General features: G+C 43.2%; 1 protein-coding gene across 5 annotated transcripts in view; it reads left to right on the top strand.

The window, feature by feature from the left end:
• Positions 1-15063, top strand: part of MCC (MCC regulator of WNT signaling pathway) — a 486531-nt gene that overhangs the window by 344326 nt on the left and 127142 nt on the right. Inside the window, exon 1 of one of the 5 annotated variants that reach the window (XM_010375822.2) lies at positions 13908-13952. The exons of the other annotated variants lie outside the window; for them this stretch is intronic. Coding sequence (XP_010374124.2) covers positions 13947-13952 — 6 coding nt within the window. The 5' untranslated portion in view covers positions 13908-13946. Of the gene's footprint in view, positions 1-13907; positions 13953-15063 lie in introns of those variants that run through there. 5 annotated transcript variants of the gene reach the window in all.

Below are 15063 nucleotides of genomic sequence, written 5' to 3'. Positions count from 1 at the left end.
TCCCATGCCTAATGATGGTCAGTGTAAACTTCTTTAGCAGTAAGGCTTAGCTTTAAGAGTTTGGGTAAATTTTAGTTTTTGTATTGTTAAAATGGCAGTATTTCTAGTCACTGCCAGACTTAGACTTTCTTTTGATATTTTTATCTAGGTTGGAAATGTGTCATTCCTAAACAGCCTAGGAGTCTTTCATAGTTTCTTTGCTCACTGCCTTTCTGCGTTCAGGAAACAAAATAAGGCAGCTTTAGGGAATTTTTCTGTTTTCATCCTAGTGCTATGTCTACAAGGAGGTGGAGAAATGGTAGACATGACAAGAAAATCAAGGATTAGATGTCACTTCTTTTTTTGCTGTGGCATGTTTGAAGTAATGATTAGGCTGGGCTTCATGAGCTTGGGAAAATATGCAGCCCTCACTCCCCGCCTGCTCCCCCCACCCTTAATAAGCACAGGAGAAATTTAGTTTGTAAATGAATATATGCGATGGGGGCAGAAACCAATGTCATTCCCAAAAATGTATGACGAAAGAAGCCTTACCTCTAGGAAGCTGTGTGCTATTTGTGATTACCCAAAAGCTCCCTACCTCCCTCAGCAACCAAGCTGTTTCTATTACCATTAGATCTGGAACCTAATATGGATTTACTGGGCAGTTACAGGTTGGAAGACGGTACTCTTGGGTTAGGGGCTCCTACCATTTAGAGAAAGTCAGAAACAACCAATAAATGTAAACCCCAAAGAAACATTTCTTTTATTAGCCCATCACAGTGGCCTCCTCTTTATTTTTCCTGCTGCTTTCTCTTTCAAGGGTGTCACAGAGTCCCTGTAATGGCAGAAGGGTAGAGGTGAGTGCCGATGTAGGAGACCTTGCATTGTCCTTAGCTATCCCATGTGCAGTAATGCCACTACCCCTGCCATACTTTATTAATTTCAGAATTAGCCCATGAAATTAAGGGGACAAAAAAGGAATAAGTCAGTTTGTAAGAGAACTGGCAAGACAATATGTGATGAAATGTTAGTGTTTCTTGTAGGTAGGGGGAAGAAACAGGGAGGCTTTTTATATTAAGATAATGCTGAGTTGTTCCATACCTGTCCTAATTACTAGTATGTTGTGGTTTCTCGAGACAAAGTGGGAGAACAGGCTGCTTTTGAGGGAGAAGCAGCTCCTTACAGGAAAAGAGCTGGAACGCTGTCAAGCTAGACTCAAACCACCAGGTTTCATTCTGGTCTGTTATGAATTGCATTGTGTTGTAGCTTTTGTCTGCAGTTCTGACATCTTTGATTTGGCAAAGAATTGCAAAACACTCACAAGCCCTGGCCAGGCTAGTGCTGGCAGATGGGGTGGGGTGCAGGAGATGCACCAGCTTTGGTAGGTTCATGACTTACTTGCAGGAACAAGGTCTTTTGGGATAGAACAATGCCTTTTTGGCTACAGAGTTCAGGCTGCCCTTCACCTATAGAGGGGAGCTTCTTCTCCCTCTGGTGCCAGGCACTGTCAGAGCAAGCATGGGGATCCCACAGAAACTCCCTCTGGTACCAGTGGCCTTTCCAATTTGAGCAGCACTGCTATAAACCATCTGGTGCTGAGCACCATCCAAGTCTGCAGTCTTGAGCCCTCAGGCTCTCTCCTTTAGCCCACACCAGATATGTGATCTCAAAATGTGTGACCCTGGATACCCATCGTAAATGTGACAGCTCAGCCTGTAAGTTTGTGGTTTCAAGTACTAAAAAACTGACTGTGCCTCAGTTTTCTAAATGAGGTCATTGTAGCACCTATCTCGGTTTACTGTGAGAATTCTATGAAAACTCTTGTAACGTGATCGGCCCGTAAGAATGTGTTAGGCAGAATTCATCTGGAGTACTGTGCCTGGTCCTGCCTACCATTTACCAAAAGGAAAATTGACATCCTGGGGCCCTTGGGTGATCAAGGATTGTTCTGGAGGTTTGATGATTTAAGAAGGATCTTATTGATAGAGTGAATTACTTGGAGAGTTTGGAGTATAGAAGAGAGCTAATTTTATCCTACTTATGGAACTAGACCAATGGCACAAGTTACAAGGAGGCAATTTCAGAGTTGCTATGTAAGGTAAAATTTGCAAATGCCAGTAGCTATCCAACAGTGAGCAGGCTTGGCTGTCTGAGGAGTTGCCGAGCTTTTTATCACATAGACGTAGTGAGCACCTGCAGGCAACACTGTAGACAGGATTCTGGCACTGGCTAGACTATTGGATAAGAGGACAGTTGATGATCTTTCCAACTCCTAGATTTGGAAAATCCTTGGTTTATCTCTCTGAATACACTGGGAGCTTGTTGAGAGCAAGGAGTACCTATTTGTATTCTTCATAAGACTTTGTAAATAGGGTCAAGAAAACACTTAAAAATTGTATAATACCAATATGTGTTTATTATAGAAAAAATACAATAAACCTAAGGAAAAAAACCATTTGTAATCACACTACACAGAGATTACCTGGGGATGCTGTTAACATTTTGGTACATGTATTTTGGGACTTCTTTCTAGTTAGATATTGTGGCCAAAAATAGTACTATATTAAAAATTGTTTTGCATAAACTATCTTAAGTGTTACACATACAGAAATGTCTGACAGGTATTTGCAGGTGATATCATCTCATAGTGGTGGTGGGAAGAGGTAAGGATAATGTTCTTTTATCTGTATTTTCTAATTTGCTAACTTTACCCATTCAGCAAATAGTGCATGAAATTCTGCCATGTGCCAGGCACAGTTCATCTTGTTCATGAGCTATTTCCCCAGCCTCTTGACATCCCTGCCTTCTTGGAACTCATAATTTTATGGAGGCAGTGAGTCAACAACAACAAAAAATGTTAGGATATGATGTCAGGTCATAGTAAGGATTATGAAAAAAAGGAAGAAAGAGAAAGTGGATGGGGGAGAATGGGTGGTCTGTGGGGGACAATTGGAAACCAACATGAAAGAGCTTAGGAAATGAGTCATACACGTGGGAAATAATGATTGCCAAGTTAATTATATATTTCTCTGTTTTGGTGACAACTTAGTATTCTATGCCTGCCACACAATTTATTCAAAAACTTATTATTTTTGATTTTCTATCATGAATAGATGACCTTTGTCATCTGTGTGTGTCCTTGCTTACAGTAACTTCTTTGGTCCTCTCTTTTGTACTATTGAGCTGTGTGTTTATGGAAATTGATTTTGGGGTCATTATGTATGTCCCGCTTGGTTCTCAACTGTTTCTTACCTGAATGATACGAGGACACAGGAGGCGGAGGGTACAAAGTGGGCACGAGGCTACTCCAGTTTCCAGGCTGTTTAGGATGAATGTGTTTGCCAACTTACCTCCTGGCCCAGCCTGGGTGCAGGGAGCAGCTGATTCAATTACACATGTTGAAAGGCAGAGTCTAGATTACTCTGATTAATGTGATCTAGGCTCCAATGTGTTGAATTGTTCTGATTGCTTAATCAGGACTTGTGAAAAAGAGATAGGAGAGTAACGTACCACTGTTTTCAAAGCCTGATTTTATTTTGACACTTTTTAGTGGGCAGAAATGGTGGCATATGATAATTGTGGTCAGTAAGGTGGCAGTGGACCAAGGCACAGTGGCTCTAGCTTGTAATCCTAGCACTTTGGGAGGCTGAGGTGGGTGAATCACTTGAGCCCAGGAGTTTGAGTCCAGCCCGGGCAACATGGTGATACCCCGTCTCTACAATAACAACAACAAAATTCGTTGGACATGGTGGTGCCCGACTGTGGTCCCAACTACTGGAGAGGCTGAGGCGGGAAGATGACTTGAGCCTGGGAGGTCAAGGCTGCAGTGAATCGTGTTCTTGCCACTGCATTCTAACCTGAGTGACAGAGTCAGACTGTGTCTCAGGGAAGGGGAAAAAAAAAAAAAAGATTACAATGATCCTTGTGGCTAACACTCTGCCAGCTGACGTTGTGGTTAAGTGATTTGCCTGGAATATTTCATCTAATCATCTCAACTAGAATGAGTGGGTGTTGTTCCCATTTTATTTTATTTTATTTTATTTTATTTTATTTATTTTATTTTATTTTTTGAGACGGAGTTTCGCTCTGTGGCCCAAGCTGGAGTGCAGTGGCCAGATCTCAGCTGACTGCAAGCTCCGCCTCCCAGGTTTACGCCATTCTCCTGCCTCAGCCTCCCGAGTAGCTGGGACTACAGGCCCCCGCCACCTCGCCTGGCTAGTTTTTTTTTTGTATTTTTTAGTAGAGATGGGATTTCACCGTGTTAGCCAGGATGGTCTCGATCTCCTGACCTCGTGATCCGCCCATCTCGGCCTCCCAAAGTGCTGGGATTACAGGCTTGAGCCACCGCGCCCGGCCAGTTCCCATTTTAAAGATGAGTAGACTGAGGCTTAGAAAAGTTGAATGAGGCCGGGCGCGGTGGCTCAAGCCTGTAATCCCAGCACTTTGGGAGGCCGAGACGGGTGGATCGCGAGGACAGGAGATCGAGACCAACCTAGCTAACACGGCGAAACCCCGTCTCTACTAAAAAATACAAAAAACTAGCCGGGCGAGTTGGCGGGCGCCTGTAGTCCCAGCTACTTGGGAGGCTGAGGCAGGAGAATGGCGTAAACCCGGGAGGCGGAGCCTGCAGTGAGCTGAGATCCGGCCACTGCACTCCAGCCTGGGCGACAGAGCAAGACTCCGTCTCAAAAAAAAAAAAAAAAAAAAAAAAAAAAAAAAAAAAAAAAAAAAAAAAAGTTGAATGAGTTACCCAAGGCTGAACTAATACTGAAGTCCAGGGTATTTTGTTTTTGCATTTTGACAAAGCCTGTGTCCTTAACCATGAAACTGTTTTTCCATGTTGTTTTCTTTCTACCTAATCTCTTTCTCATTTTCTTCATTTTCTGGGAACAAAGTGATCTGAGTTGGGACTACTGTTGGCTGGGTTAGAGTGATTTGGAAAGGAAAGAAGAATCAGACCTAAAAGCCTTTCCTACTATCTAAACACACTGTTCTCTGAAGCAGTTAGCAGGGCCCCATCAGAGAGGGAACACGAAGCAGATTTGAAATGTGTCTCCTCTGTCCTCTCCTGGTGCTTTGGATTAGATGTACCAGCAAGCGGTAAATGGCCCATCCGTCAGCAGCCCTGTGGTGAGGCAAGACAAGCCACGGCCCGCCTAGGCCTTCCCTGAAACGGAGCATGCCGTGGCATCAAGCATTTTAAAACTGATTTTCTTTAAATGAAATAATGCATATTAAAGTATCTTTTGAAAGATGGGAATGCATTTAAAAATAATTGTATTGAATATCTAAATACCTGACATCTTGGCTAACTCTTATACTTTAAAAGTCTGGAAGCATGTGCCTTGAGTTTTATATATACTCTGTATGTGTATATGTTGGTAATTGTATGTATATGTGTGTATGGGTATATGTAGACACACACACACACATAAATCTAAACCTCCATTTGCTTTCCCAATCAAAAAGTATTGTCCTTAATCCATTAAAATCTAGGGTCTCTTCAAAGCACTTCAACCATTGCTGTAAAAATACTTTGGCCTTTCCTGATCTGTGGAGTTTATTGACTGTTTCACCATTAAAGGTACTTGGTTTCTCTAGAATGGGGAATTCAATACCTGCTAAATTGGATCAATATAAAAATGTATGAACAATGCAGACCGTGTCAGAAAACCCTTTTATTCTTGTTCATAGAATTCTCTGTGGGAGTTTCCGCCTGGGGGATCACATCAGTATTTAGCATGCACTGAAATATTCATGTCCTCTGATTAGCTGGATTTAATTGTTACATCTTCATCTCCTTTATGATGTGTCATTAGGATTCAACCCACCTTGAAATTTAAGTTGGTGCAGCCAGCTTAGTGCAGTGTCTTTATTTTGTCTGTGTTTCTTTCCAAAAACCCTTGTATAACCACATAATTTTCATTTCCCTTGAAAACAAATATTACTACAAGTTGGGATTTTTTAGTGGAAAATACTAACTTATTTTTTATAGCTACTATTGTCTTACAATATTTGTATAGGAAATTTTTACAAGGTATATAAAATATCCTTCTATTTAGATTTTTAATTTTTAAAGATCCCAACAGTTGAACGTAATAACCTTTCCTTCTCTGTACTCTTTAAGCAGCAAAGTTAGGTGTTTGTAAGGGCTTTTTTTTTTTTTTTTGAGACGGAGTCTCGCTCTGTCGCCCAGGCTGGAGTGCAGTGGCCGGATCTCAGCTCACTGCAAGCTCCGCCTCCAGGGTTTACGCCATTCCCCTGCCTCAGCCTCCCGAGTAGCTGGGACTACAGGCGCCCGCCACCTCGCCCGGCTAATTTTTTTTTTTGTATTTTTTTAGTAGAGACGGGGTTTCACCATGTTAGCCAGGATGGTCTCGATCTCCTGACCTCGTGATCCACCCGTCTCGGCCTCCCAAAGTGCTGGGATTACAGGCTTGAGCCACCGTGCCTGGCCTGTAAGGGCTTTTTTTTTTTTTACCTCTATTACAATTATGTCCTCTTTAACTTTCCCACATAGAATGTGGAAATAGCTGGAGATTGATTTTTCACTGATTTCTTCCTGGGTGTGATACCAGCTGAATGGTCTTCTGTTTCTCAAAATGTTTAAAGTTTTAAAGAATGAATACCTCTCTATCCCCCATGCTAATTGTGCTAATTCTGCTTTCCTCTCTTAACAGAATAACCCTCTGAGATCTTTTCTTCTCAACAGTTTCATGGGTATTTGCAAGGATCTCAGAAGTGCTATGATACTCTGTTGCAAAGCATGGGACATGGTAGTTATGAACAAGACCCTGGGGTTAGAAAGACCTGGGCTTTCATTCTAGCTCTGTTACTTACTAGCTTGACAAGTTACTTAACCTCTAAGTCTCAATTCCTACCTCGTTAAATTGGAGATAACAGCAGTACCCATCTCATAAAGCTATGTGAAGAATAGTTGAGAAAATGCATGTTATGTGCTGAGTATAGCAATCTAGCACATAGCAAGCAGTTGTGTTAGCCAGTAAAAACTATGATGGGACTTATTTTCAGAGGAGCATATGTTTACAGATGGGATGGGATTGAGGGTCATCTTCAAAGCTGATTGTCAGTCTCAGACACCTCCCTGCCTTGGGAGCCATTTCCTAACCATTTATTTGAAGAAGGGAAGGTGTGACTTTAAGTGGGTCCTGGGGACCAGTATGACAGCTTTCACAGTGAGTACCTGGGCCAGCTTTGTGATCTGGCGCTGTTCCCTATATCAGCCATCCTTGGGTAGGGTTAATCTTTCTCATATAAATGGTCTCCCAGTGCTGCCATATTGAAGGAGCCTTTGAATGCTGTTTTGAGCAACTCAATTTCGGCTGAGGTTTAAGAAATAATTCAGGGGTCACTGACCTCTCAATGAAATTGTCAGCTAAAATGAAAGATGAAAAACTGCTGCTTTCTTAGTTGATCTAGGGCACACACAAGTGATAGTTGATCTAGGGCACACACAAGTGATTTGCATGCAGTGAGACCTCTTGTAGATTATATTTAATGAGTTTTAACTTTCAAGGCTATGAGCAGCATTTCTTGAAATATTACATAGCAGGTGTCCCTAGCTGGAATTCCAGCAGTAAAGAGGAATGTTGCAGTCCTAGAAGTCACCGAACAGCCCTGGTGGTGTCCATCTAGCAGGGAACACTACTCTTTTGCCACGCATTTTGTTCTTTATCCAAATTAGAACACCTGGGTGTGGAGTCTTGGAGGGGAAGCTGAACGAGGCTGCTTTTTCATATGCAGATGTTTCTTGCTGTCTCCAAGGATAGCTGGGACATACACATATTATTGACTACCCACGAGCTCTTGGATTGCCATTGGGAGAGAGGTAGCCTCTGGACAGGGAACCAGGAAATCTGAATTTGATGAACCTTGAATCTCTCTGAGTCTTAGTTTCATTTCTCGACAATGAAGGAATTGGACTAGATGTTCTCAAATTCCCTTGCCAGTGGGAAGACGATGTGTGATTATGAGAACTCATTCCATTTTTAGGGAAAAAATCTTGGCTGAACAGTTCTGTATGGAGTGAAGCTTCCTTAAATGTTTGAGCTTCAGCAGATTCTTTCTGGGACCAGTGGGCAAATAAAATATGCAAAGCCCATAGCCCAGAACTCAGGTGCCTGGACAGGTGAACATGTCAGACATGCACGCTTACAAGTTTAAAACCAGAAGAATCTTAGAGATAATCCGATACAAACCCTTCTACAGAGGATGAAAAAGCACAGAAAGGACAAAGAGAATCACCCAAATTTATACCAAGCTGATCCCCAAGCTTCATCACAACATTGGAGGATTTGCCCTGCCACCCCCCTGCTCCCACCGAAAATCACATGGGTGCTGCCATCACGAAAACCCCGACCCTGCTTCTCCCATGTCTCCAGCCCTGCCTGTGCACACACCTCACCTCTGTCCCACACCCACGCTGCCCCCTCCAACACACACACCCACATACATGGACACAAGCAGGTTTACGCATCCCTCGGGCAAGGGAGAGCCATGGCATGTTGAGTTGGAGGTGCCAGCGATGCACATAGTGGAGAAGATTTGAGCATAGAGTCCTCGTGTATTATTATCTCCTGTACTATTAGGTTGGTGCAAAAGTAATTGCGGTTTTTGCCATTGCAATTACTTTTGCACCAACCTAGTATTTATTAGTTTTCTTGGACTGATTCTCTACCTCTCTTCTGTGCCTTGGTTTCCTTGTTTGCCAGGAGGGGATAATAACATCTATCTCACAGCATTGTGGTGATGGTTACATAAGATATGGCATGTAATGTGCCTAGCCAAAGCCCCTGATGTCCATAAGTTTTCAGCAAACAGTAACTATTAATATTATTACTTTCATGATTACTGCCCGGTAGCCTGGAATTCTCAACAATATTCCCAGATTTTGGCATTGGGATTTGATACTGCCTTTCCTCTGCAGCTTATGGAACAGGTAAAGTGTATGAAGCATGCAGTGTGGAACCTGCCAAAAATATGTGTTCAGTGAAATTGAGTTCTCATTTCTTCCCCTTTGATGAAGAGGTCACTGGATGAGAGAAGTTGGCACTACCCACTGTCATCACTGAAACATAAGCAAAAATTGTGCATATTTTGTATCTGGAAAGCAAGTGGCTCAGCCAGAAAGACAGAATAGTACAGTAGTCCCCCTGTACCCATGGTGTCAGTTACTTGCAGTCAACTGCAGTCTGAAAATATTAAGTGGAAAATTCCAAAAATAAACAATTGGCAGGTTTGGAATTGCGTGCTGTCATGAGTAGCCTGATGCATTTGCATGCTGGGCTGCTTTGTTCGACCTGGGGAAAGGCTCCTTCCTTTGTCCAGCATATCTGCACTGTTTGTGCTCGCCACTCATTGGCCAGCTGGGTTATCACATCAAATGCCATGGCATCACAGTGCTTGTGTTCAAGTCATCCTTATTTTACATCCTAATGGCCCGAAGCATAAGAGCAGCAATGCTGGCATGTTGTTAATAATTGGTCGGTTCTATTATTGTGAATCTCTGACTATGAATTAACCTTTATCATAGCTTTGTATGTATAGGAAAAAACATAGTGTATATAGAGTTCAGTACTAACTGAGGTTTCAGGCGTCCACTGTGGGTCTTGGAGCAGATCTCCCTCCATTAAGTGGGGGGGCCACTGTAACTCCTGTCATTACTCAGTGGGAAGGCAATAGAGGCACGCTGGCAGTGAGTGTTAAACGAGCACCTCAAGTAGCCAGACCAAGTTAAGGAGAAAGAGAGGACAAGCACAGTTTACCCCAGATGAACTCATTTCCCAACAAAGCCGGGAAAACTGGCCCAGCCCTCAGCAGCATGAGGTGCCTCAGCAGCGTTGTATCTAGATAGGGCCTGTGGGGATGAACTCATTCCTCTGCCTCAGCTGTGGCTGCAGAAGCCTTTGGGCCCTTTGAAGACAGTGCCGTTCAAAGCGCAGACTGAAGTCCCAGAAAAATGAATCTAGGCTCCCCACATTTTATTCAAATCCTGTATTCCTTTTACCAACTGTGTTTCATGGGAAAAACAGCTGCCCCTCAGCAAATCGGGAAGCGTAGCTTGTCCTTAGGCCACAGAGTCCTGGTGTGATGAAGGTCAGGAGAGATGGTGCCTGGAGAGTGCCGTTGTGCACTGGGTAGTGCAGGCTTGTCTGCTGTGTTTATTGCCAGGGGTAGCAAAATGCAGATGCACCTAATAACCAGAAATACACAGTGACACTCCTGGAGGGGCTCTCATCAGAGTCAGTGGACTGCAGAGTTCAAGGACACCTTATGAAGTGTGAAGCCTTTTGTCACACAGCAGATATGTAACGGAGTAGACATCTATCCACTTAGCAGAGAAGAAACCCCTGGGAGAGTCTGTCATGAGGGCACTGCTCACTTCTCACCTGGGCCCGGCGGGGCCGCACACCTTTCCTCTCAGAGGCTAAGAGGGCTTGTCCTTACAGTCAGTTGAACAGTGAAATTATTTTACTCAAGTTATGTTTTATCCAAAAATAACCATTTTGACAGTTAGCTTGCAGCCAAATGTCCAGGTGGTTTAGTTTCGTTTGGATACACACGGTAAAATGAATGTGAAGCAGGGCTCAAAACAGCCTAGGGAATTAGGGCATTTTATCTCCAGAAATGTGAGGAATGTATGGATCTATATCCTTCATGCACTAGATCCAGATTTGTATACGAAGTGCCAGGGTCCTATCCAACCTCGTTTAGGCCTCATGTTAAAATTTCACAGAGAACTAAGAGCCCTGGCTGTCATCTCCTTAAGCCTTAGGATTTCAGCAGAATCTGGCAACACAGCTATTGGCTTCTTAGTCCTGTGCTATCCACCAGGCGATATGCTTCTCCAGGACAGGACTGTTTTCCTAGTCTGAGTGTCCCTAGCACCTCTGATGGGGCTTGGTCTGCCTGAGAAGGTTGTTGACTTCAAACAAACCTGTTTGTTGAGTGCTTACCTGGTTCCAACCACCATGCTAGTAGCTTTCTGGATGTCATCATTTGTCTTGACACAGCCCTACAACAAAAGGGATTAAATTATGCAAGGATAGTCCACCAACAAGTGGTATATATAAGATTTGAACCCAGGTTTATCTGATTCTGTGAATTAGGATGAGATCAGCTTCATTTGGCAGAAACTCTCAACTTACAGCACTTTGTACAACAGAGGTTTATTTCTTGCAGCTCTGTAACAGAAGTCTGGGGTTAGGCAGTCCAAAGCTGGTAGGGTGGCTCCACAAAGTTGCTAGGGACTCAGGTACCTTTCTGTTCCCTAGAATCTCAGCTTTGTAGCACAGGATGGCTGCTATAGCTCCATCCATCACATAAGATAGGAAACAGCAAGGATGGACGAAAGGAAAAAGGGTGTGGCCTCTCAAAAAGATTTTCCCATATCTCTCGCACAGTATTTCTGCTTACATCGCGCTGGCCAGAACTTTGTCACATGGCTATACCTAGCTCCAACTGCACTGAAGGATGGGAACTGGGATGTTTTAGCTGATTAGCAATATGGCCAGCTAAAAATCAGCATCTGACTCCTGAGGATGAAGAGAAATATGTGTTGAGGAAGACACTAGCACAGACTTCAAACAGCATGTATTTTCTTTCTCTTTGGTTCATGGAACATTTTCTTTTCATCATACTTCGTAGTTCGTATTTCTGAATCTCTCACTCAAGTTAGAGGCCATTTGAGAAACCAGAATGTGATTAAAGGGATCCCAAAAATGGGCATAAATATAATTTCCCATTTATACATACTTGACAATTTTGGTTGCTTTAGTACATTTATCTTTCCAAGATTTAAACCTGCTGTCAGTCCTTTTAAAAATTACCCGGAGGCACTCTTATATACTGTTGGTGGGAATGTAAATTAAGACAACCATTATGGAAAACAGTGTGGAGGTTCCTAAAAAAAACCCTAAAAATAGAACTACCATATGATCCAATTCCACTACTTGGGTATTTGTTCAAAGGAAAGAAAATCAGCTTATTACAGGAACACCTGTATCCCCATGTTTATTGTAGCACAGTTTACAATAGCCAAGATACGGAGTCGGCCTAAGTGCGCATCATCAGATGAATGGGTATAGAGAGTGTGGTACATATGCACAGTGGAATATTATTCAGCCATAATAAAGAATGAAATCCTGTCATCTGCAGCAATGTGGACAGAACTGGAGGTCATTAAGTGAAATAAGCCAGGCACAGGAAGACAAATATCACATGTTCTTACTCAGGTGGGTGCTAAAAAAGTTGATCTCACAGAGATAGAGAATAGAATGATAGATACTAGAGGTGGGGAAGAACATGAGGATAGTGGGGGAGGGAGGAAGAGAGAGGTTGGTTAATGGGTACAAACATGCTGTTAGAAGAAATAACTCTGGGTGTTTGGTAGCACAGTAGGGTGACTATAGCTGGCAATAATGTCTATTTCAGAACAGCTAGAAGAAATTTGAAATGTTCCTAGCACAAAGAAATGAAAAATGTTTGTGGTGATGAATATTTTAAATATCCTGATTTGATCATTACACATTGTATGCATGCATCAAAATATCACATGTACCCCATAAATATGTGTAAATATTATATTTCAGTAAAAAAGTTTTAACTGCCTAGAAGGACCTCTAAACTAAGTTTTTCGTGCTTGCCGACACACAGCTACACAAATTCCCTCGTGTAGCATCACTCACAAACACTCTAGCTTTTGAATTTCAGGGATGCCACGCACTCTGCCAGAGAGTGGTGAAACCCCAAAAGAAGGGAGGTTACGTCAGCTTTTGATGACTTGAGTTGGTGATGCAGTGGGACAGGGAGTGCCGCTGAACTCAAACACACAGAGATTGAGTGTCCAGCACTCAAACTTGTGGTGGGAAGTCCACTCCTCTCCTCTCCTACTCAATCCAGGAGGTCAGGGAGTGGTCTGTCAGCCGATTCTAGGCAATGTGGCTTGTGGCTGGTTGGTAACTTCTCCCACTCCATCTTCTGCTCTCTCTAGTTGTAGCCTCTGCTGAGTAATTGTCAGTAACAGTAAGAGACATGTTTTCTTCTACCTCATTGTTACAGTTTTTCCTTCTATCAGAAGAGCTGGTGGAGAGACAGACTGCAGCAAGGAAGCAAAATAACCCTGTACAATATTTACGCTACAGCTTGCATGTCCAGAAAGCAGTCACTTTATTTTATCTTGTCTTTAATACAAACATAACTTCTTTTAGGAAAAAATGCTCATTAAACAAAAAGTACCCAAACAAAAAACAGCTTAAAACCACCCAAAGCCCATCACTAAAATATGAGAATGCTCTTTCTGGTTTATTTTTCTGTCACAGTTTTAGAACTTTTGTAATCATAGAAGATATGTTAAGTAACATTTTCATCCAAGTAAAAAACTGAAGACTTCTGTCACGTACAACACCACGGAGCCAGAAAAGAGTGCTGTGGCCTTGGCCCTGGTGCTCAGCTGACCATGAGACCTTGAGTAAGCGAGTCAGACTCTGGATTCCAGATCCTCACCTGCAATTGTGAAGTGGGGGACATCGTACCAAGGTTCTTTTCCCCACTCAGACATCTGTGATGATGACGCATGAGACAGTCTCTGAAACTGATGTGGGGTCACAGAGCTGACATCGAGTCCAGATGTTTCTTATTGAGGGGCCCATAGATAGATTCCAGAGTGTGTCATCACCATAACTGGGTGGAAAATATGCATGCATCCCAAACTCATCTCTGCCCTGGTAGAAGGGTCCATTGCATTCATGAGATTTTCAAGGAATCTATTCTCACCTCATACATAGGCACCTTCCATCCAGAGAAGTGAAGGGACCTGCCCCCAGTGGGCATCTGACAGCTCTTCCTGGAAATCTGGAGAGCTGGTAGGCCAGAAGGTATTATCACTCCAAGCCTGGTGCTCTCCCCCATGACAGTGACCCATCCTGGACCCCTCTTCCAAGTCTGTGATGGAAGTAAGTACTCTGTGTGTCTCCATCTGGCCCAGCTTATCGAGTCTGTGGGGGAGCATGCAGCATTCTCTCTGCTTTTCCCTCCGGGCTTCCCCTAACCCCTCCAAGCAGCCCTTTTCCCCAGAAGTAGGAGGGGAGATATAACGAGGAAGGAAGCAAGTTTAGGCTCACAGAGCTGGGATCCTTATCCCCACTCCTCAATTTCTTAAAGAACATGTCAGCTCTCACGTATTTTATCCTTCTCACCGGAGGTGAGGTGGCAAATCCTCTCTCAAGAGTTGGTATAATAGTGTAACATGCCACAGTGTCAGATGCTGAAGGAAAATCCTCAGACTGACAGTTCAGAGGCTGAGGGGGCAACCAACCATCAAAGAGAGTGAATTTGTTCCCTCTCCACCAAACAAACCAATCTCAAAGAGATTATACAATGGGAACACTGTGGTATTTGTACTGAGAAGTCTTCACACAAAACGTTGTATCTGAAACCCACAGTGACCTTTTCCAAGCCGCCCTAGCCGTACATCAGAAGACAAATACTACCAGATTGCTTGACATTTTCTTTTTTTAATTTTAAGCATTCCTGGTTTCAAATCAGCTATTGATCTGTTGGTTTGCTGCTCCAATGCAATTAAGTGAAGTCACATTTACTGCTATTAGAGTCTAACAAAAACAACTGCTTTGAAACCCCACACTCTACCTTGTATCTGCTTCTCCCTCACTCACCACCCACCCCACCCTCACCCCAAAGCCTGTCAGCCAACATGCTGTGTGTGGAGTGCAGGTTGCAGAAAAGCACATTTTTCTAAGCCTCAAATGAGAATCTTCAAAGTTGAGTTATGTACCGTTGTCCTGTGTCCGTCTTTAAAGATCAAATGTATTTGCTCACTTCTTACTTGAACTTCTTCTTGGCAAAGACTACAAAAAGCCTATAAAGCCAGGGGATGGTTTGTTCTGATTCCAGTTGTTCACCCAAATGTAGTATGAAATTCAGCGAGGGGATAGTCTGAGCTCCACCTGGAATGGAAAGTTTCAAGGTTTCAAAGGAGGTTTCAGGGTGTTGCTTTGGGACCAGTGTGTTGAACGGGTCTTAAAAATAGTTCCATCCGGCGGGGCG

Source organism: Rhinopithecus roxellana, chromosome 3, assembly GCF_007565055.1.
Source record: "Rhinopithecus roxellana isolate Shanxi Qingling chromosome 3, ASM756505v1, whole genome shotgun sequence".
Lineage (NCBI taxonomy): Eukaryota > Metazoa > Chordata > Mammalia > Primates > Cercopithecidae > Rhinopithecus > Rhinopithecus roxellana.
This window is presented reverse-complemented; position numbering and strand designations above follow the sequence as displayed.